The sequence below is a fragment of the Rhinolophus hipposideros genome (assembly GCF_964194185.1).
Source record: "Rhinolophus hipposideros genome assembly, chromosome: 5".
NCBI classification, from domain to species: Eukaryota; Metazoa; Chordata; class Mammalia; order Chiroptera; family Rhinolophidae; genus Rhinolophus; species Rhinolophus hipposideros.
Window position 1 is genome coordinate 89,635,224 of NC_138051.1, and position 24,074 is coordinate 89,659,297.

Consider the following 24,074-nt stretch of genomic DNA (forward strand, 5'->3'; position numbering starts at 1 on the left):
GTGTCTATATAATTCCCAACACTGAGGGCTTTTAATCCAAGGGCAGACATGCTGTGAGATATTCACTATTGTAAAAACTTGTCCATTGACCCCACATTTACTGAATCTATTGGAAGCCAGAATCTGCAAAGAGAAAGGTAAATAAGATGCATGGCCCCGTCCTCAAAGACTCACCTTTTGAGAAACAGGTGAGTAATTCTAGTACAGGAGGTGAATGAATATACCAATAGGTATATATCCTAAGTGGAGTGGTAAGGCCTGGAGTCTAGAACGACAAATAAAAGTTCACTAAACATTCAAAAAAAAAAAATGAGAGAAAAGTAGTTCAGGCTGGAGAAACCGCCCCCACACCCCCCACCTCTGCCACTTAGGAAGAATGTGCAATATCCAGCTGGAATGCTGCCTGGAGAGGAAGCTGGAGATACTGGGGGGCCAGTGTTAAGAGGATTCACAGCTCCATGGAGTGGGGGTTAGTACTCAAGCCTCTATGACTTCAACTTATGCTTTCAGTCATCTTCTCTCTTTGAAAGACAGCCCAGAGTCCTTTTAGCCAGCACTGTGGGTGGTTCGTTGAAATCTAGACCTCATTTCTATCCCCTAGAGCAAAATACGTCAGTCGTCCTGAACTGGAGAGACCCTCCATGCTAGAAAAGAATTTTCATGGTCCAGCCTAGTATTTTTCAGACTGGATACTCTTTAACTGGTTTCTGTCAGGGCACTCTCATGATCATCTCCCTCTGGAAGACATATAGTTTATGAAGCTGCATCTTACCCCGAAGCACCAGGAACAGTGTCAGCTCACTGGACACCATTGGTGTAATGGGCTTGCCCCCTCTGTAATCCAGACACTGTATACTAAATATGCGAGTTCTTAAGCAGTCTGCAGGTCTTGTCTTCCATAGTTTAAAATGGATTATCCTGAAAGTTAACTTTTTCTTGAATACATTTTAATACAAGTTTCCCTATTCTGAATACATTTTAACGAAAACAATCTCTATTCTTTATAAGACGTTCTTTCAATATTATCTAAATATTGACTAAGTATTTTGTACTCAGGAATGGCAAAACATGTTTTCATTCTCAGTTCTGAAATGGTGGGTAAACTATTTGTTTAGAGTTTACCCAGGTACTGAGACCATGTACCTGTTTTTTGGATTGTGTCATGAATGTAGGGACCCAGTCTTACTCATGTTTGTGCTCTCACTCCTAGCACAGTATCTGGCTCAGGATAGGCATTTAATTTTTAATCAACAAACATAGTACTGCTATGAGCCAGCAGGCACAGTTCAAAATGCTTCTCAAATACTAACTTATTTCATCCTCATTATAACCCAATGAAGGAGAAACTGGTATCATACTTATGTCACAGAGAAGGAAACTGAGGCACAAAAAGGATAAACAACTTGCCTAAGGTTTCAGAGGGAGTAGCAGAGCTGTGATCCAAACGTAGACAGTCTGGCTCCAGTGTCCTTGTTATTGACTCTGCTCTGCTGCCTCTCATCAATGTTGAATGAGTACATGATCACTGAATTTATCCATAAGGAATGCTTTTGCAATTTAGTCATTAGTTTATTTTATCCTACAAATATTTAATAAGTGCTTACTACGTGTCTCCTGTCCTGAAAGACACGTTGGAGAAATACAGACCTACAAGAAGTTTATAGTTTTGCTAGAGAGGACACACACACACACACACACACACACACACACATAAAATAAACATTACAGAGTATATTGTGTCATACTAGTAGCTCCCATATAGATGCTGTAGGAATTCAGAAGAAAAAACAGACATGAGATGAAGGGCCACGTGGCAGACAGACCCTAGGTGGTCTCATGATTCCTGCCCCTGCTGTCCACACCCCATATAATCCCCTCGAGTGTGGGCAGCACCTGTGACTTGTTTGTAGCCAGTGAATATGACAAAGATGAGGGATTTTTGCAGATACAATCAAAGCCCTAAATCAACTGATGGGGGGAGTGGGATCAGACCATGACTTAACCAAGTGAAAGCCCTTAAAAGTGGGAATGGGTCTTCTCTGAGCTGGGAGACTGCCTTGCAGGACTTAAGTAAGCAGCCATGTTGGAGGAGGCCATGGCAAGGACTATGGACAACCTCTAACACCTGAGGGAAATGCTGGGGCCCTCACTCATAAAGCTGCAAGGAAATTAATTCTGCTAACAACGTAACTGAGTTTGAGAGTGGCTTCTTCCTCAGTTAAGCCTCCAGGTGGGAACACAGTCGGCCAGACACCTCAACCTCAGCCTTGTGATACCCTGAGCATAGGACTGAGCTAAGTAAGCTGTGCTCAGATTCTAGACCCATGGAAACCACGAGATGACTAACACGTGTGTTTTAAGCTGCTAAGTGTGTGGTCATTTGCTATGCAGCAATGGATAACTAAGACCACTTCAGAAATCGGTGCATATGGGAGAGAAAGGAGGCCTCTCTGTCTGTGCTTACTCTGATGCCACGGTTTTGTGATCAGGAAGAGGGAGAAGTAAGCTGCTATTGGTAGAAGTAGGGACGTCAGGAGTAGAATCCAATCTGAGTAGGGTAAGGGGAAGACGACGTGCTGAATTTGGATAAAATACAAATGCCTGGAGTTACCTCGATTTGGGAGTGGGTTTAGGTAAGAAATCAGGGCTGATGAGCAATTCGGTTTTTAGCACAGAGGTTAAGAGTTGATATCCTGAGAATAAGAGTTCTACGAAGAAGGTGGTTCAGAGAGAAAGACGAATGAGGACCAGGTTTTGGGGAAAGGCCATCGATGGGCACGGGGAAAAAGAAAGGCAGAACTACACCAGGGTAGTTGTGGAGTTAAACAAAGGACAATGTATACCCGTAATGGATTGGTTCTGCTGCGCAGGATATTCCATTTTCCCTCCGAGTGTAATTCTAATGCCACCGCTAGGAGGCAGTCTCTATTTTACAGGTAGAAAACCAGGTCTCAAGAGTTGTAACATCTAGACCGGATTCCTACTAACAGTAAGAGAAGGTTGGATTCGAATTCGGATCCCACACCAAATCCAGGGATCTTACCGCGGACCATTTAATTCGTCTGTATTTTCCAAAGGGGATAAAATCAGTAAGTTGGGGAGAGGAAAGGGAAGAATGAACAGCTCTGCAGGTTCCCACAGAGGAAAAGCGAAGTCAAGGCCAAGCGCGCCTGCTCTCCCTGCCGCCGGCAGAGGGCGCCGCAACGCAGGCGCCACCAGCCCAGGTGCGCGCAGGCGCAGGCGCAGGCGCAGGCGCACTCGGCCCGCTCCGGCGCGCCGGGACGGTGGGGGCGGGTCACGCAGAGCGAGCAGCCAGGAGCGGCGGTGGTTGTGGCTGTCGCGGGGCTGCGAGCTGTGAGCCGGCTCCGGGCGCCCGGTAAGCGAAGCGACGTGTAGTGCTGAACTCACCGCTCGCCACGGAGCCATGGAAATCGGCACCGAGATAAGCCGCAAGATCCGGGTGAGGCCCGCGTCGGGCGGGGGCGGGAAGCCGGGCCTCGGCGGGCGCGCGGTTGTCAGGAGTAACGGGGATGGTGGGCCCGGCCTGGACGCCGCGGCCTGGTGGCCGCGCAGCCCTCCTGACCCACCGCGGGGCCCGTGAGTGGCGCCTTCGCGGCCGGGTCTCTTCGGGCCTGGGCGCAGACGGGGCTTCCGAGAGCGCGGTGGGCAAGTGGGGCCGCAGCCGCCGGGAAACGGAAGGAGGCGCACGTAGGGGGCCCGGGAGAGCCTCCCGCGGCTGCGCAGTGCTCCGCTCCGGGCGCTGTTCGAGGGGGGCGCCGGGGGGGGGCCGTGGGGGGGGCATAGCGCGTCCCCGCCCCCACCGGCGCCGAGCGGGGTGGGAGGTGCGCGCTCCCGCACAGTTGTGTCCGCGCTTCGGTGCGGGTTTGTTTGCCGGGGGCGGCCTTTCTCACACGCACGTTTTTTTCCCTCCCCCGCAGAGTGCCATTAAGGGGAAACTGCAAGAATTAGGAGCTTACGTTGGTAAGTAGTTTTGTGGTTTTGCCTAATAGAATTTAGAGTTTGCAGCTAATTCAATTTTACCGAGCGCGTTTTCCCCGTCTTATTTTTGACCTTGGAGAGAGACCCTTTTCTGCTTTCAAACGTTGATACTCCCTGGATGCTTCATTTCCTTACCATCTTTCCACTGAAAGCTCCGTCGGCGACTTTTTTTTTTTCTTTCCCCCCAAACTCCCTTCTGATATGTTGTGTTGGAAATGCTTGTTTTTCTCTGTTGAAGTTCCGTCATGTTTTTGTTGTTTTTCCTCTTTCCATTTCCCTCCTGGTCTTCATTTTTCAGAATTATTTTGCATATGACTGTCTGATGCTTTCTGGTCTTGGCCTCTGTCATGGTTCCGTGAGTTGTATTTTCAGACCTGTGTGTTTTTTCCTGTTCCTTTCTCTTTTTACCTCGCGACAGTAATGTGTCCTCTTTCTCTTTATTCTTTTATGGTTATAATTTGAGTGTTTACTCTGGGCCAGGCACTGTGCTTAACCATTGTATATGCATTAGGTCATGATAATCCTCAGGAGAACACGGGAAGGTAAGTAGTAACGTCCCTAGTTGTACAATAAGAAAACTGAGGCTTCGAGGGTTTTCTTGACCAAGCTTGAGACCTGGGTTTGTTTGGCTCCAGAGCTGGTGCCTCACATAAAAACAATAGCTATCGCTTACTGAAGGGTTCTCAAGGTGTGGGAGACCTCAAGGGTCTCCGAAGTCAAAACTGTTTTCATAGTAGCATGACAGCGTACTTGACATTGTCACTGCGCTGACACTTGGATTGTGCAAAAGCAGTGGTAGGTAAAACTGCCAGTACTTGAGCCTGAATCAGGAAATGAAGATCTCACACCAAACTCTGTGAGAAATCATATTCTTCACCTTTCCACTTGCAATTTAAAAAAAGCCAGTTTCATCTAAGAATGTAATTGACAAAGCGGTAAAAACATAGTATTGGTTTCCATATTTATTAAAGGAACTACCACTTGTTGAATTTTGGTGTAGTATCACAAAAGGCTATCCACGTTATCTGCAAAAGCCATTAAAATACTTGTTTTCTGACTACCTATCTGTGTAAGACCAGATTTTCTTCACATTCTTCAATTAGAACAGCATACCACAACAAGCTAAATGCAGAAGCAGAAATTAGAATCCAGCATCTCATTTTATTATTTTTTTAAAAAAACACTTTTTTTTTTTTAGGACTTTATTGGGAAGCAGTGTGTGTGTATTTCCGCGACTTTATTTGGGAACAGTGTTTTTTCCCAGGACACATTAGCTCCAAGTCAAGTTGTTGTCCTTTCAATCTTAGTTGTGGAGGGCGCAGCTTAGTTCCAACTCCAGTTGTCATTTTCAATCTAGTGGTGGGGGGACGCAGCCCACCATCCCTTGGGGGAGTTGAACCAACAACTTTGTGGTTGAGAGCACGCGCTCTAAGCAACTGAGCCATCAGGCCGCCTGGGAGCTCAGCAGAAGCTCAGTGGCATCTCGTTGTCTTCAATCTAGTTGCGGAGGGCACAGCTCACTGGCCCATGTGGGCATCGAACCGGCAACCCTGTTGCTCAGAGCTTGCATTCTAACCAACTGAGCCATCCGTCTGCTCTCAGCATCTCATTTTTAAATCAGATACTAAAGAGATGTAAAAAAATATTTTTGCACTATTTTTTTGGGTTGGTAAAGTATTTTTCGTAAATATTTGTTAATATAAATGGGTTTGTTAACATTTGATAAGTGAATTATTTCAAATGAATAAATAAATGCTTTTTAAAATTCTTAGTTTTAGTTTTAGTATGGTGAATATCAGTAGATACACTTAACGTAAATGAAACTTCTTTGGAGGTCATTGATTTTTAAGAGTGTGAAGGGGGCCTGAGACCAAACAATTGGAGAATTGCAAATTTACCACGTGTTGGGCACATTCCATAAATTATTTGCTGTCAGGATTGTTCTAAGACTTCAACAGATAAGAAAATTGAGGTTCAGAGGTTAAAGATGAGGAAGCTGAATCAGGGTTGATTTGTTCTTTTATTCATTCAACACTTAATGGATGTTAGCTATGTGAAAGGAACTTGTTTGGAGTTAAAAAGAAATCCACAGAAAACCTACAGTGAGAATTTTCTTAATTCTAGCAAATGACTGCACAAACACATGTTGAGTCTAAATTCAATCTTATTGGTGATTCCTGTCATTTGTCAAAAGTCTCAAACCAAGAATTTTGAGCCTGTTAAAAACCTGGTTACAAGCTTGAAGTCCAGTATTGTTCATTAGCCTTCCCTCCCTGTACCTTTTCCCATCCCCACCCTGTACCCCGGCAACCACTGATCTCATTTACATAAAATTTCAGAAAATAACAAAATGAACATATATTAACAGCACAGTCTATTCATTTGTTACTGACATTATGAGGGAGAAAAACTCATGACTTCCAAAGCACCCCAACTTTTTTGTTTGTTGACCTTTCCTGGGTTACCGCTGGTAGCCCCTAGTAGGTACACTTTGCATAAATAAAATACCAGGGTTATTTACTAAAATTTCCTGAAAGCAGTGGAACCTTTTGATACTCTACAAAAACAATAAATGACTGGCTGCTTTTCCTTACTTGCATCTCCTCTCATATTGTATGTTTCCATCAGATACTCTGATTTCTCTCCATTTGTAGATTGGGCTTTCTCAATATATTTGTTGTTTTCTTGAACTGGATTTTTAATATTTCTCCTTGAAACAAATGTCTGATAGTTCTGAAATGAACCTTTCTTCCTATATAGAAATATGAGTGTTTGAGGTATTAAAGGAATTTGTGTATTTGTCTGTGTGTCTGTATAGGAATTAGAGTTCCTGATAAATGGCTTTTGCTTCCTTCTTTTCTTTGGTCATTTTTGGTATTGTTGATTTTGTTCTTAGATCTCACCCTCATGATCACCGTGTAGGAGGGTATTAGGATAAAACAATGAGTTGAAATTATTTAATTTTAATATTGAAATCTTTAGATGATGTAGGGTTTTTAGGTGGTTTTAGTTTATTTGATGTTGCTGCAAGTTTGTTATCCGGAGTAATTGAAATCTGGCTTTGCGAAGGATAAAGGTGGTGTTTTGAGAAATGAGTATCATTTTGAAACAAACACTAAATGGAACTCAGTTATTCTTGAGGAATGTCGATATGCTTTCTGAAAGCTTCTTTGAAATTGATGAGCATTATTAAAAAGACAAGGAAATGAGTACACTCTGAAGTATGGTACTATTAATTCAGAGTACCTAGTTTTGTAAGTATCCCTTACTCAGTTCCCATCCTAGTAATTGAAATACGTATAGAATGAAGAGGGAAAACTGTATTCTCTTGTCCAATGTAATTCTATTATAGTAGAGCTGAGATATTCTTAGATCTACATTGATATTTTCAAGCACATCAGCTTTAAATAGAAGAAAATATTGAGGAAAACATAAAAAAGTTTTTATATACTTTTCCTTTTAAATAGATGAAGAACTTCCTGATTACATTATGGTGATGGTGGCCAACAAGAAAAGTCAGGACCAAATGACAGAGGACCTGTCCCTGTTTCTAGGGAACAACACAATTCGATTCACCGTATGGTATGTTTCTGAATATTTATCCCTTAGACCAAAGCTTGGCACAAGTCAGAGTAGCTATTGTCTGAAAAGAGGTTATTGACAGTAAGATTAAGTGTAGAGAGGCAGGTTGTGAGCGAGGACATCACAGCCCCTGGAGCCAGATTGCCAAAATGGAATCCTGAATCTGCTTCTTGCCTTGGTTTTACCATTTGTAAAATGGGAATAGTAAATCACCTTTATAGGGCGTTGTGAGGATTAAATGAGCTAATACATGTAATGTGTTTACAGCTGTGCCTGGCCCATAGCAAGTCCTTAGTATATGTTAACTGTAGTTACTATGTTTCTTTTGTAAGCTTCTACATCTTACCATTTCTTTCCTCTAACCAAAATCAGTTGCAGATGTTTTTTGGACTGGGTTGACTTCCCAAATTGCTTTCTCCAATGAATTAACTCTTAGGGGGCCAAGGTTTTTTGAAAAAATTTCAAATAATTTTTTAAATGTTTGGAACATTAAAATAGGTAACTGTGTTCAAATATAAATTAATATTATAATTATCAACTTTTTCAAACCATATACTTGTTTAGTTGGAATACTGACTAACAGCATAAGATTCAGTTTACGAAGGCAGGCCAGGTGTTGGTACCAGGTTTGAGGTAAACTGAGGGCTGGATAAGGGTAATGTGGCTGAGACTCGAGTGGAAATTCATCAGGGCCCTCACGCTGGGAAGCACTGATTACAGCATAAATTGATGATGGAACAAAAGGTGAGGGAGCTGAGTGGCTTGCTGAATTTGAATGGCAAGAAACTGGAATAGGGCCTAGAAGGCACTGAGGAGGGGAAGGAAACTTGTTAATAACTTCTTACCTTTCAACCAAAAGTTTGTCTTCAAAGTGTTTTTGTCCCAGCAGGTAAATGTATGCTTTACAACTCTTCTGAAACTTTATTAAAATTCACGCAGAATTCTTTATATTACACAATTTTGAACAACATTGAGTGTGTTGGTCAATTCTCAAATGTTTTGGTCCATAAACGGCTGCATCATGGGTGACCTCACCCACTTGTTACAGTTTGTTCCCAGAATTTACCCAAAAGAAGAGATGATGGTGTTTTGACTAAGGAAATTACCATTATCATGAGTCCTTTTTTTAAAGTCTTCAGTTCATCTCTCTGTTTCATGCACGTTATGACCTGACTTCTAGTCAACCTTTGGATCACTTTGGGTTTGAGTCCCACTAATATAATACGGGAGATTGACCTAGTAGATCCTTTCTCAGATAACTTAATGGAATGCATTAGACAAATTTCTTACATAAACAGACCACTAACTGAATATGAATTTAAAATGAAATTAATTCAACTTTCTCACTTGCCATAAATTCAGTTAAGATGTATGCAAGTGATGGTGTCTGCTTTGGTGGTACTTGGCTTTCCTGAGTTAAATGTTCCTTGACACCAACCCCAGACTATTCTGATTCTTTGGAGTCCTGCAATAATTGTGTCCTAGGGGACAGTGGTGTGTGACTTGGTTCTAGGTGAAACTTAATGAGCTATTTCTGGTACTTCAGGAGGCATGGCCTCTTGGAAAGATTGTAAACAAATTTGTCTTGTATGTAACTGCTAAAGTAGGTTATAAGCAAGGTTGTAAAATAGGTTATAAGCAAGTTGATGCTTGTTTACAGCATTAGTTTTATATTAATAGTCAAAGTGAAGTGATACAGTTTATTTTGAGATTTTTTAAAGATTTTTTACCTCAGAATTAAGTTGTTTCAGAAACCATGTAAGTAGATAAAATAAATTTAAATTGTGCTTAAACAGTTGTAAAAGTAAGTTATAGTACATGTTTGTGATATTTTTATTTTTTACTGTAAGTTACATGGAATCTTTAATCCTTATGAAACAATATGACATTCTTTGTAGACAAGACTGTGTGGTCAGATCCTTGCCTTATTTCTGCAGAGGCTAGATATTGAAAATAGTGATGAACAAATAGGATTTTTGATTGGCTTTTACCATATTCATGTAAAGCCTTTTTTAAAAATGTGAAACTTAAATTTTAATACTATCTATTAAATACCATTTAGTACCATTTGTCAGTATATATCTGAAGATTGATTCTGTAATACGAAATTTAGAGTGACGGTTGATGTAAAGTCTTTCTTCATTAAAGGACGCTTTAAATTTTTTTGTTTTTTGTTTTAGGCTTCATGGTGTATTAGATAAACTTCGCTCCGTTACAACTGGTAAGATTCATAAAAATGGGTTTTCTTTTTTGAATTTACTATAGCACATGATTGTTTTCTTTCTAAAGTCACATACTACTTTGAGGGGGAAAAGCATAAATTTGAAAATAGTAGTTCATTTGAACCTTTTTACGAAGCACATGTTTTTATGAATTTAAGAGCACTAAATTTAATACAATTCAAAGAATTTAAAGAATGGAAGGGGATGTGCAATTTAGCCTAAGGGAATAATTATAGAAGTGTACAATAATTTAGTCTCAAGGATGTTGTAATATTTTATAATTGAAAATTACTTAAAAGTCCAGTAATAGTAAATTGAATAGATTATCATATTACTATGTATGGAATAACATTCAGCCATTAAAAGTGTTGTGGAAGAACATGTATTGCTTTAAAATTGGTGATGAAGAATGGGAAGGATCAAAGTAAGAAAAATCGTTTGAAGGGATCATATGTTTTTATTTCCAGACCCCTCTAGTCTAAAGTCTTCTGATACCAACATTTTTGATAGTAACGTGCCTTCCAACAAGAGCAGTTTCAGTCGGGGCGATGAGAGAAGGCACGAAGCTGCAGTGCTACCCCTTTCAGTTTCTAGCACTAGACCTGAAAAAAGAGATTCCAGAGTTTCTGCAAGTTCACAGGAGCAGAAAACCACTAATGTCAGGTAAGAGTCCCAGGTAGACCTGTTGTAGGCAGGTGGGTATGTGTGTGATGTTTACATTAGTTTTTGTATCTTTAAATTGCCATTTTCAGAAATTTTGGGGCACAGTGAGATGGTCATGAGCAGTATTTTTAGTAAAATAAAGAGTGGCTAAGACCAAAGTATGATTTTTTTTTTTTATCTCAAATGTAGTAAATCAAAGTTTTGAAAAATGCAATTTCAAAGTAGATTTTAATGGAATACATAAAGGCAGTATTCAAACTTTTTCATTACAATTTAAGGAAATACTTGATGATTTGAAGATATTGCTGTAAGTTGGTTGTAACGTGTGTGTGTTTAATAGACAGACTTATGACGATGGAGCTGCAACCCGATTAATGTCAACAGTGAAACCTCTGAGGGAGCCAGCACCCTCTGAAGATGTGATTGATATTAAGCCGGAACCAGATGATCTCATTGATGAAGACCTCAATTTTGTGCAGGAGAATCCCTTATCTCAGAAAAAACCTACAGTGACAGTTACATATGGTTCTTCTCGCCCTTCTATTGAAATTTATCGACCACCTGCAAGTCGAACTGCAGATACTGGGGTTCATTTAAACAGGTTGCAATTTCAGCAGCAGCAAAACAGTATTCATGCTGGCAAGCAACTTGACATACAGAACAGCCGAATGTATGAAGCAGGACGTTTGTGTGAACCCGAAGTGCTTAGCAGTTTAGAAGAGACTTATAGCCCCTTCTTCAGAAACAGTTCAGAAAAAATGAGTATTGAGGTTTGTATTTACTTTTAAATTTTGGCTTATTAGGCTGAAAATTGGCAGTTCTTCGTGCTAAATAGTATGTGAAATAACTAAACACATCGCAAGTTTATTTTAAACTGAATTCTGTGCTACTCAACATGTAACACTCAATATATTCAGATTTTCCTTTACATGACTGGTTTCTACAGGTATTTTACATCTTGTTTACTTTCCTGGGATGCCATCATGTGAGATAGTTTTAACTTTACCTTATAATTTTGGGGGTACTTTAGGTCAATTTTAGATTTTTCATGGCAATTACTAGTAAAGAACTGAGTAGCTCCACTTTATTAGTTTCCTTATGAGTGCTATATGCTGCTCTTTGTAAATGAATGTAAAGCACTAGTTTTTGTTTTAACTGCAGGTTGGTGATTAGGGATAATATTCATATCTTTATAAGAAACCAGGAAAGAGGCCATGAATTCTTAATATGATTGACTTTTACTTAAAAAGGAAAAAAATTCGGTGATTGAATTTTGTTATTTTTTTGAGACTAGGTAAGTGAATTTCTCTGATTGCAGGAAGAAAACTTTCGAAAGAGAAAGTTGCCTGTGGTAAGTTCAGTTGTTAAAGTAAAAAAATTCAATCATGATGGAGAGGAGGAGGAGGAAGATGAAGACTGTGGGTCCCGTGCAGGAAGCATCTCCAGCAGTGTGTCAGTGCCAGCAAAGCCTGAGAGGAGGTACCTGAACTTGTCTGTAAATTAATCTTTAAATGCTTGATGGAGTCGTCTGGGTTTCTTGAAAAGGATACCATGAAAATAAAAATTTAATAGTATGTAAGACTTTTCCATTGGTTTTTGAGAAACATATTAATGAAAGAAAAATTGCTTAAAATTAGAGAAATTGCAGAGAATATTAAAAACTAATATGGATATAAAAGTTGATCAAATTCATTATTTAAAAAAGTTACAATGTTCTAGTATAGTTGGCATTTCCTAAAAACTACAGCTAGACTATTTAAAATCTAAGAGAAGGCTTAGTAAAAAGACATAATAGATGGCTAGCACATAAAGAACTCAAATCCACAATTAAAATATCTTTCTTTTTTAGACCTTCACTTCCACCTTCTAAACAGGCTAATAAGAATCTGATTTTGAAGGCTATATCAGAAGCTCAAGAATCTGTAACCAAAACAACTAACTATTCTACAGGTAAATTAAATGAATTATGCTTTCATTAAGTAAGGGATTTCTATAACTTGAGTAAGCTAGAAATGATTGCTCCCCAAGTTGTGGTAAAATAAAGATGGCTGCCAGATGTCAAGACCAAGATGAGGGTCAGACAAGAAGGTTTTTAAAAGGAGGTTGGACTACTTTGAGAAATTTTCTCAGCTGTCAGTGGAATTTAGTTCTTTGAGCAACTGTAATGCCTTTTACTCTTTTTCCAGTGTGTGAAATCTGTAATAAAAACTTTAAAGGGAGTTTTGGTAAAAGGGGATTTTCATATTCATTGCATGAGAATCAACATTAGGTATGAATTCGTGATGTATGAAAAAGAACAAAATTAAAATATTAAGAGTCTGATGTTAGAAAAATTAGTATATGAACAGGTTGGTTTCTTTCAGTTGAACCCGTTAATTGACTGTAAGGCAGAGAATTGATTCATTCCTGACCTAATCCTAGTGGAAGTACTAAATCGTTTTATGAAAGAATATAAAAGTATTACATGTTTTTAAAACAAAGGAGATGAGTCATCTATAATCTGGTTATACAGAAAGCTTACTCTGAAATTCAAACCACGTGATGGGTGCCATATTGTCATTAAATTCTATTTGTACTCTGCCCCATTTTGCGGAGCCAGTCTGTAAAGCTTGTTAATAAGCTGTAATGATTACCCACTTTAAAATTTTGTATTTTTGCTGCAGATTTGATGACTGTTCCTTTAGCATTGTTTTGCTTTTCCATTATATCTCTCTTTGTGACCCTTTCCTAAAGTGAAATAAACTGTAAGCTGTCAACTTCTGACCCTGATAGTCATCTGTACCCCTGCTTCTCCTTATCCCTAACTTAATCTTTGCACATAAAATTAAACAGGCTTTGGCGTATAGGATAAGGATAATCAGGCAAAGGCCTGCGCTTCAACGATTCATCTATTTACATTCCCTTTTTGCTTTATCAGCAATATTGAGTGTTTGGAATGATGAGGAATTAAGAGAATCTTATTCATTGTGACCTTGTAATTTCCTCTTTTATAATAGTTGGAAATTGCCCAAGTTTTTAAAGAAAGCATTGAAATTCCTTGTTTACCTAGGTTATTGAAATTACAATTTGATGTTGTTATGGTATCATGAAGCAGCTGCATTTGGTTAAAAATGAATACATACATGCTTCGTTGTATACAGTGTTTCCCCAAAAATAAGACCTAGCCGGACGGACAATCAGCTCTAATATGTCTTTTGGAGCAAAAATTAATATAAGACCTGGTCTCATTTTACTATAAGACCTGGTCTTATTTTACTGTAAGATCTGGTCTTATTTTACTATAAGACCGGGTCTTCTATAACATAAGACCGGGTCTGATATAAGACCCGGTCTTATGTTAATTTTTGCTACAAAAGATGCGTTATAGTTGGTTGTCCGGCTAGGTCTTATTTTCGGGAAAACAGTGTATAGTATGTGGTTTAAAATATATAGATATTGTTTACATACATACAGGTATCTAAGGCAGGTATCGGTCTCGAGAATATTGTAAAAAAAAAACAACGAGGTGGTACCTATGAACTTTTCAAACTTCTCACATGTTCTAAACCCCGGAAGCAGTTATGTTTAATATGACATATTCACTGTTGAACTTTGATGTATTAACTGCGTTTGCATTTTCGTCTCTTTTGCTTTTTATGTAAAAGTCTCACAGAAACAGACACTTCCAGTTGCTCCCCGAACTCGAACTTCTCAAGAAGAATTGTTGGCAGAGACGGTACAGGGGCAAAGCAGGACACCTAGAATAAGTCCCCCTATTAAAGAAGAGGAAACAAAAGGAGATAATATAGAAAAAATTCAAGGTAATAATTTAATGATACTTCATTCTCTATTACACTTTTTTCATGAGGCATTTAGTGTTTTTCAGTGGGTGTTTATGAAACGTTATATATGAGAAAAGTACTCATTAGGCCCAGAAATATTATAAGAAGGGACCATGAGGAATCTATACCTACATCTTTCAGAATTTTAAAACTTTTTAATGGAAATTTTTAATGTTCAAAAGTGGAAAGAATAGTGCACTGAATTGCCGTGAATTTAGTCACCCACCCTTAACGTTAGCTGATCTTTAGAAAGCGCCTTCTTCAAGACACAGGTACCTGCTGTATAGCTTTCCTTCTTTTCATTAATCATACCGTTTTCTTAAATTTGAAATCTTATCTTTAAATCTCCCTTTTCAGCATCCTCTCCATGACCTATCAGATCTGCCTTATGTGATCCTACTTCATCCATTTGTGCCTGACATACTATAGTTAGCCTCCAGCTGAGTCTCCTGCATCCCCATCTCCTGCACACTGTCCATCTGAAGTGTGACTGATTGTGGGACTTCTTTGTGAGAGCTTTCATAGTGTCTCCCCTACCCTTATCCTGGTCCAGAACTGATGCCAGGAGCTTGGCCTTTCGGCAGGTTTGTTATCTGGCCCCTAGGTCTGCCCAGCCCTTTCCCCACTGCTTTCCACCCTATTTTTTCTGTTCTTCTCAGGAAAAATTCTAGTTTCTTCTTCTCTTCTAAGACCTGAATTTTAAAACTCTACCAAGACTGTATGCTCATCATGTTATTTCTAACTTACACTTTTCCGGTGCTGGGATACATTTTTTCATTCCTCTTCAACTGTGTCCTTTAAATTGTTCCAGGTTCATCTCACATTTACTTGTTTTATGAAGCCTTATGAATCCATCCTGTAATTTTCTGTTCATATTCTCTTTAAAATTAAAAAGTGCAATTTTGCATGTCAGCACTAGGTGCAACTCCAATAAATATTGGACCTCAGTACAGGAAAACCCCCAAACAGCCAATTGGTACTAACTGGAAGGTGTAAGTGGTTCAGTTTGTGAAGAGCAACTGGAAATGAATTTGTGCTTCAGTAAAAGTAGGAATTGCAGTGGATTGAAGTCCATCAAACAGGTTTAAATCTGTGATTCCATGATAATAGTTTTAAAAATGTAAATCCTTAATTGGTCACCTTCTGGAGAATAATACGTACTAATTCATTGTCTTGAATATTTATGCTGTCTTTCCTTTAATAATGGTACCACTGGGAAACCAAATGGTGCAGGAGTTAGCACCTGTTTTTGTAAATAAAATTTTATTGGAACCTAGCATGCTCATTCACTCATGTACTGCCGCCTATCACTACTTCTGTACTACAACCACAGAATTGAATAGTTGCAGCAGATCATACAGCCCACACAACTTAAGACGTTTGCCAACAGTTGATATAGATGAGGGAAGCAGCTTTTAAAGTCATTCTAACTAGTAAGTAAAAAACAAAATGGTAGAATTATAGTGGGATTTTTTTTGCAACTAATAGTGAATTGATGAATCTAGGCACTGATCACTAATGGCTACTAACATTTTTTTTTTTAAGTGAAAAACAGCCATTTTGTGCCTCCCGATGAAAGAATAAAACACTACCTAGTATTGCCTGAGGATTTAAACCCAAGTGATCAAGCCTCTGATCCACTGGTCATCTTGCAGGAAGTACCAACACTGGAAATCTATTGGTTGAGCTGCACCATGAGTACAACAGGCGAAGTACAGGGAACTGTATAGGTTCTCAGGGAACTGTATAGGTTCATACAGTCAAGAATTCTAGATTAAAAGACAAAGTAAAGGGGGCAAAATGAAGCTCTAGTGTCTAGGGATGCACGCTTGTGTGCTAAAACCACAAAGAAACTGGATGTTACTAGGAAAGGCAGCGGTGGTTACTGAAGAGGACTGATGGGGATGGAGCTCAGGAAGAGGCTTCTGGGGTAGCTGGCATGGTTCTGTTTTCTTGACCTGGGTGGTAGTGTTCTACCTTACACAAATTCATTAAGCTGTTACTTGTTTTGTGTGGTTTTCTATATCATTTTGTTTTAAAGTAAAAGGTTAAAAAATTGAAGTGCTGAGGACTGGTACTACGCTTACTGGATTCATTAGTTCCTAAGTGCAGTGACACTGGAAACAGCCATTAGTTAATGTGCTTACTCACCGTTTTACAGCTTTGTGACAGGTTTTTTAAAATTTAAATATGCACATGTATTGGCATGAGTTAATAGTGTCTTCTCGTCTCTCCAGCCTCACAACATTTGTGTTTTTTCTTTTTGTATGGGATTAGTCTATCAGAAGTTTTTTTGATCAGGCTTTTCAGACTCAATAACAATAATTCTGGCTTTATTGATTCTCTTATGGTGTGATTTCTGTTTCATTAGTTTCTGCTCTTATTTTTAATATATCCATTTTTTAATTTATCTTTTCAAATGTATTACATTTAAGTTGTAAATTTATCTTGATGTGACAATTTTACTGCATATCATAAATGTTGATGTATTACTGTCTTCATTATCATTCTAAGTATCTTTAATTCCCATTAAGATTCTTCATCTTTGACCCATGAGTTATTTGAAAGTGTTTTTCATTTACAGTGTGGAGGTTTTGTTTTTGTCTTTTAAGCTTTTTTTAATATTTTTTATTTAAAGCTTTGTGGTTAATGTGATCTGTACAATACATATTCTTTGAATTGTTAAGACTTAAGACGATGGATTTTGTACATCTTCCATGTGCATTTTGGAAGAAATTGGACTCTGAATTGTTGGCTTGAAAATTTTGCATTTAGTCGATAAAGCTCTACAGTGATGATGTTCAAGTCTTGCCTGTGCTGAATTCTTAGCTTGAGTTACCAGTAATTGAAAGAAGGTCTTGAGATTGTCCATCAAGATGACATTTATCTTAATTTCTCGGTACTTCTGTCAGTTTTTCCTTTATTTATTTTGAGGCTGTTAAACTAGGTGCAATCATGTTATGTCATCCTGCTGAATTGAATGTTATATCTTTTTTTTTTTAATTTTTTTAATTTTTTTTTTAGATTTTTTTTTTTTTTTTATTGGGGAAGGGGAACAGTGTGTACTTCCAGGACTTTTTCCAAGTCAAGCTGTTGTCCTTTCAATCTTAGTTGTGGAGGGCGCAGCTCAACTCCAGGTCCAGTTGCCGTTATTAGTTGCAGGGGCCGCAGCCCACCATCCCTTGCGGGAGTCGAACCGGCAACCTTGTGGTTGAGGACGCGCTTCAACCAACTGAGCCATCTGGCCACCCGGGAGCTAAGCGGCAGCTCATTGACTTCATTCTAGTTGCGGAGGGTGCAACTCGCTGGGATTCGAACCGCCAGCCCCGTTGCCCAGTTGGTCACGCTCTAACCAACTGAGCCACCAGTCTGCCCCGAATGTTTTATCTTTAACCCTCTTTACCAAATGGTGCTTTTATCTTAACATCAGTTTTTTTCTGATTTTAATATTGCCTGTTTGTTAGTATTTGCCTTACGTCTCTCTTTTGTTTTCCATGCCTTTGTTTTCAGTCTTCCCTGTCCTTATGCTTTGGGCATAGTTATCTCTTAAATGTCATAAAGCTAGGTTACTGGGTCCCCCCCCCCCCCCCCCCCCGCTTCTTCCACCTCCCCCACTCTCCTCCCCACTCCTGTACAAGCCGCTGTTTCTCAGTCTAGTGTAGGACACAGCTCCCTGGCCCATGCTGGTATTAAGAGCCTTGTGCTTCTACCCCCCCCTCCCCCGCTCAAGGCAATCACAGGTCGTGGGTCGGCTGCTCATAGCAGCTCACGGCAGCTCTTGCTAGCTGCTGGCCGCTCACGTTGGTCACTGGCTGCTCATGGCAGCACACAGTAGCCCATGGGAGCACTCAGCAGCCCACAGCAGCTCATGCCAACCTCCAGCTGCTCATGGCAGCCCAGCTCCAGGGAGAGCTGTGCACAATCTTAGCTGTAGAGGGTGGAGTTCACTGGCCCATGTGGGAATCCAACCAGCGACCTCCCTGAGCCAGTGCGCTGCCCACCATTGAAATTTTATGACACACATTTAACTGACTGTTCCTGAAGTTAATATTCTGACCCCATTTCCAAACAGTAAATAGACTTTAGGATACCTTAGCACCAGTCTTTACTTTCCTGACTTTTGTTTCTAATGTTTCATTTTGGTCTTTTTCTAAAAATGCATAAATTGAGCACCATTATGTTATTTTACCCAATGTTTGTTCAGATATACCTACGTTTATCATTTTTTATTCTCACTTCTCTTGAATGATATTTGGGGATCATTACTTTTCAATTATTTTGAAGTATTTTCTTTGAATAGCATATTCTTTGGATGTTTCTTTAGAACAGGTTTGTTAGTAAATTTCGCAAGAGTTCTTTTATCTATAAACACTTTTATTTCTCCATGTTCTTGTGCATTAGTTTTGCTGGATACCCATATCTAGGTTATCAGTAGTTATTTGCTCTCAGTGCCTTGTATGTATTATTCTATTGTCTTCTGGCTTCCACTGTTGAGTGAACTTCTGTCATTCTAATTGTCTGTTCCTTTGTAGGTAATCTGTCCTTTCTGGCTGCTTTCAAGATCTTCTCTTTGTCTTTGATGTTCTGCAGTTTCACTACGATGTGTCTAGGCATGGATTTCCTTTTATTTTTTCCCTTTGGTATATGTTGTATAAAAAATTTTAAATAAAATATTTCACATTATGAAATACATGCTCACCATAGAAAATTTGGAAAACAATCACTGTAATGCCAGCTGCTAGATTAGAAAATAATCAAATAGTATAGAAAAATTTAAAATAAAAAGCAAGTCTTCTCCACACCTCCCCAGAGGTCACTGCTTTAAATTCTTCCATTTATGACTGACTTTAATTTTCTCCATGTCTATAATCGCTTATATGCCTGCTTGTTTTTTTAATAATAGGATTAATTACTGCTTATCTGCTTTTCTTTTTTTATTGATGAATATTAGGGAACGGTGTGTTATTCCAGGACCATGAGCTCCAAGTTAAGCTATTGTTTTCACTCTAGTTGTGGAGGGCGCAGCTCTCTGGCCCCTGTGGGAATCGAACCAGCGACGTTGGTGTATGAGCACAGCACTCTAACCAACTGAGCCACCCGTCTGCCCACAACTGTTTAATTCATCAACTATAGATGGTATCTTTTGATTTCTTGCTATAGTATATCAGGATCTAACTCACACTTTTTCCTGCTTCCAAGCCTATATAGTAAAATCACTATTTTTAGTTCATTTATTATGTACTTTTGTCATTTTAAGAAACACAGTTAAATATCTATTTTCCAATCAACTATATGTTAATATGTTTGGACTCCCAGAACATAAATATGTTTATGTCCTCCTTTAATTCTTTTTTTTTTTTTTTTTTAAAGATTTTATTGGGGAAAGGAAACAGGACTTTATTAGGGAACAGTGTGTATTTTCAGGGATTTTTCCAAATCAAGTCCTTTCAATTTTAGTTGTAGAGGGTGCAGCTCAGCTCTAGGTCCAGTTGCCTTTGTTAGTTGCAGGGGACGCAGCCCACCATCCCTTGCGAGAGTCGAACCGGCAACCTTGTGGTTGAGAACGCACTCCAACCGAGCCATCCTGGAGCTCAGCGGCAACTCAACTCAGGTTGCCGTGTTCCATCTTAGTTGCAGGGGACGGAGCCCACCATCCCTTGCAGGAGTCAAGGAATCGAACCTGCAACCTTGTGGTTGAGAGCCCACTGGCCCATGTGGGAATCGAACCAGCAGCCTACGGCGTTAGGAGCACCAAGCTCCAACCGCCTGAGCCACTGGGCCGGCCCCTGTTATATGATTGAATTTACATTTTGTTCTATTTTTGTAGGTAAGACTACCATTCTTTGTAGGTTGACCAAAAAGTTGAGAACCAATAAGCATTTACATGAAGACTATATAAATATTACTCACTATAGGGCAAATTAGTATTTTGTTCTACAGTTTTTTGTTTAGGGATTCCCTAGAGTTTGTTTTTTTCCCCTCTTGCACAGTTTTTGTTTTTCTTAGGTTCTTCCCCCCCCCCCCCCCTTCCTGCATTGCCTATCTGTAGTATAGCCTAAGGGTCTGTCCTTTTATACTATTCAGTCTTTGTGTTCCCTTTTTTCCTTAGGTACCTTTTTCTAGATAGAGACTGTCCTCTTTGACTTATCTGACCAGTTGCTCCCTAGGTCTAGGAAATTCTCTTACTATTTTTTAAAAATTGTTCTCTGTTTTTATTCTCTTCTTTTGGAAATTCTGTTAGTTGAATAATAAACTTCCTGCTTTGATTTTTTTTCTCATTTTTTCTCTTTTTGGACTTAATATTGTTATAAGTATATTTTGGAAATTTTTGGAATTATTCACTTTATTTTCAATCCCCTATTTTTTTATTTAGAAAATCATGTTTTCGAATTTCTGCAAATTCTTTCTTGTTCTGTTTTTATAGTATCTTGTTTTGTGCATATAGTATCATTTCAAATTTGCCTGAAAATGTAGAGAAATGTTTTTAAAGATTCTCTTTTGTTCTCTGATGGTTTCCTTCAGAGTCAGTTTTTGCTTGCTTGCTTTTGCCCTTTGATTTACAGCTCTTTTCACTAATGTCTGGAGACATTCTGGTTCCTAGTTTAAGAAAAGGCACTGCAGTCTCTCACCTGGAGTTGTGTGGGATGACCTTTACTGTGGGCAGATTTTGTGTTAAATAAAGCAGACAAAAAGCTGCAGTTGGCCTTGAAACATCGGAATTTCCCTGGGAGTGCTTATATTCCCATTGGCTGGCTGGGTTCTCCCCAGATAATTCTCTGAGTTACTTTAAAGAAGAACCCTCTTTTAAAAATTTTAAAGTTTTATCTTTTAAATGTCTGTGGCTGTACCATTTCCAAACCTTTTTTTCTGTTTCATGTCCTTTGTAAGTGGTCTTTGCTCATTGCTCCATCCTCTCACAGTTGGATTTCCCTTTGTTCATTTCATCCAGATTAAATATCTCAGCACTGCCAACACCCAAATTTACATCTCTGACCTGGACCTTGCACCTGAATTCCTAATTCTTATCCAACTGCTTACTCTACATTTTTTCTTGGATATACAATCATTTTAAACTTATCTAAAACCTAACGACTAACACTCTTAACCTCCAATCTGTTCTTCCTTATTCTTAATGGCAACTCTACCTTTCTAGTTGCTTAAGCCAGAAACCCAGTGCTATTTTTTTCTTTCAAACTTAACGGCCATTCTTCTTTCCTGTCTCTCCTTTCCTCCCTCTTCCCTCTCTTACCTCCCTCCCCTCTTCCACCTTTAGCTAACCCTGTTAGCTTCTACCTTCAAAATATACTAAAATTCACTCATCCCTCATCACCCCTGCCTCTACTGTCCTAGTCTGAACTGACTCCATGATTTGCCTTGATTTTTGGAATTGGTTCTTACTGGTCTGTCTGCTTTCAAACTTCCTTCCTACAGTCTGTTCCACACAGTGGTGGAGTTATCCTTTTAAACTGTAAATTAGATCATGCCACTCCTGCTCAGAAGCCTCTGGGCTCCTCATTACACCCAAGTAAAAGTCAAAGTTGACTCTCATCTTGTCACCTGCTACCCTCTCCCTCCCTCCACTTTGTTCTCCGTTTTATTCCCTAGGCATACCTGGTGTGTTTCTCTTTCACAGAGTTAAAAGAAGAACATGTCTGAGATGCTTTTGCTCTCTCCCCGAAATATTTTCTAGGTGTCCACCACAGAGTTCGCTCAAAAGTCATCTCTGTTGAAGCATTCCCCAGCCCCCTAGCCCCATGCTCCCTACTCCACTTTTCTAAGCTATGTTTTTCTCCAGAGCACTTACTACCATATATTTCCATAATTTAGATATTTTTATCTAGACTCACGACTTTAAATATGTATCATCAACATTAAATATGTTATATTTTAACAAACATTATGCTTGTTTGCTCGTTTTTAAGGTTCATCTCCTTCCCCTCCCCTCCAGAACATGAGCTCTTTAACCAGGGCTTTGTGTGTTGTTCACTGTTTTTGTTGAGTGCTCATTGCAGTGCCTGGCATATCGTAGGAGCTCGGTAAACGTTTGTCTCACTCTTGTCTTGCGTTTGATTTGCAGTTTCCCCAGGGTCTCATTTGTGGCTGTTCTGCTCTGCCTCACAGCCAGTATTTGTCTATTTTCTGTTTTCCGAAGGTGATTGAAGTCACATCTGCTATAATCACCTCCCTAACTCCCGTCTCTAAATCAGTGACCTTTATATTTATGACCATACAGTTTTGTATACTAAAGTCATTTTTCACTGTGTACACGCCATGTATGCACATTACTATTAGTGTATGTGTTAGAACATGTAAAAATAGAACTCTGAGGAAGATGCAGATAATAAATATTTCTATAATAGAATTTCTTGTACTTCCACACCTCAGTGGATAGTCTTAGAACCCAATTTGGCATCCACTTCTGTATGTTGTTAAAGATGTGTCTTTTTTTTTTATCTTTTATTTTTTTAAGATTTTATTGGGGAAGGAGAACAGGACTTTATTGGTGAAGTGTGTGTACTTCCAGGACTTTTTTTTTCCCCAAGTCAAGTTGTTGTCCTTTCAATCTTAGTTCAGCTTCAAGTTGTTGTCATTTCAAGTCTTAGTTGTGGAGGGCGCATCTCAGCTCCAGATCCAGTTGCAGGGAGCACAGCCCACCATCCCTTGCGGGATTCGAGGAATCGAACTGGCAACCTTGTGGTTGAGAGCCCACTGGCCCATGTGGGAATCGAACCGGCAGCCTTCGGAGTTAGGAGCACGGAGCTCTAACCGCCTGAGCCACCGGGCCGGCCCAAGATGTGTCATTTTTAAGTTCTTCATTTTTATGGACTCTCCAGAAAGAGAGACTATGTTCATTTACTCCGTATATCATGTTGTACTGGAAGCACTGTGAAAGTCTTAGTAAAGAAGAGTTTTTATAGTCAGAGAAAACAAGGAAAATCCCCCCTTCAGGGTCCTGCCCACTGTCGTCCTAAGAGGTCAGCAGTGCACTTCAGACAGTTCGGTGTGTATCTAGTCGTCTTGGCATTTTGTCATGTGTGTGTACATGTGCATCTTTGTGTATAAAGAATATGTTTATATGCATGTAGATATATGTATATGTAAGATAGGAATTACACCACACGAATTTCTCTGTGATATGTTTTATTCCACTTAGTGTAACATGGAGAGAAGTATAACACACAGTGATTATGAATTCATAGATGCAGGGAGCCCGCCTGCTTGGGTGTTCATTCAGGCTCTGCTACCTACTAGCTGACATTAACGTTCCATACTTTAGTTTCCTTAAAATAGGTAAACTTTCTCTGATGCTGGATGCTTACATCGGAAACATTGAAAGGATCTTTGCGTATTCTGCATTTTAAAGTTGGGCTGGGTACCCTGGGTGATAACAGGAAGCTTTACATGGGCTCTTTTTAGGCCCGTTGGCCTGCTTTTCTCATTGAGTTTGTTTGCTACCCTCTAGTGAACCAGCTGGTTTGGCTGTGGGTGTGCTGCTTGTCCTAATGTTACTGTAGATGTCATCTGTCCACTTGTGCTCTTAAAAAATACTATGTGAATCCAAAGCCTTGTCAATTTTGAAAATTGCTTCTATCCAAAGATTTTTGAAAAATTAGATTAATTTACAGATACAGTGGAGAAATGAATAAAAATTCTTATAAATTTAAGCACTTTTTCTTTTCTTCTATTATTGTGAGCAACATCTATTTAACTGGGAAAACAAAGGCTACAATACTTTGTAAGAATTATTCTTTTGGAGAGGCTGTGGGGAGTTGTGTCCACCATCTTG

The 24,074-nt window shown here is 39.3% G+C and overlaps 1 protein-coding gene across 8 annotated transcripts in view; it reads left to right on the top strand.

Moving 5' to 3' along the window:
• Positions 1 to 3,217: 3,217 nt before the first annotated feature.
• ZC3H14 (zinc finger CCCH-type containing 14) overlaps positions 3,218 to 24,074 on the top strand; it is a 36,006-nt gene continuing 15,149 nt past the window's right edge. For 4 of the 8 annotated variants that reach the window (XM_081047275.1, XM_081047276.1, XM_081047277.1 and 1 more), the window contains exons 1-9: positions 3,218 to 3,460; positions 3,939 to 3,981; positions 7,467 to 7,581; positions 9,762 to 9,802; positions 10,271 to 10,466; positions 10,807 to 11,236; positions 11,785 to 11,945; positions 12,316 to 12,416; positions 14,111 to 14,266. In XM_081047275.1, the coding sequence (XP_080903401.1) occupies positions 3,425 to 3,460; positions 3,939 to 3,981; positions 7,467 to 7,581; positions 9,762 to 9,802; positions 10,271 to 10,466; positions 10,807 to 11,236; positions 11,785 to 11,945; positions 12,316 to 12,416; positions 14,111 to 14,266 (1,279 nt within the window). In that variant the 5' untranslated portion in view covers positions 3,218 to 3,424. The remainder of the gene's footprint in view (positions 3,461 to 3,938; positions 3,982 to 7,466; positions 7,582 to 9,761; positions 9,803 to 10,270; positions 10,467 to 10,806; positions 11,237 to 11,784; positions 11,946 to 12,315; positions 12,417 to 14,110; positions 14,267 to 24,074) is intronic. The other 4 variants (XM_081047279.1, XM_081047280.1, XM_081047281.1 and 1 more) reach the window with 1 other exon arrangement.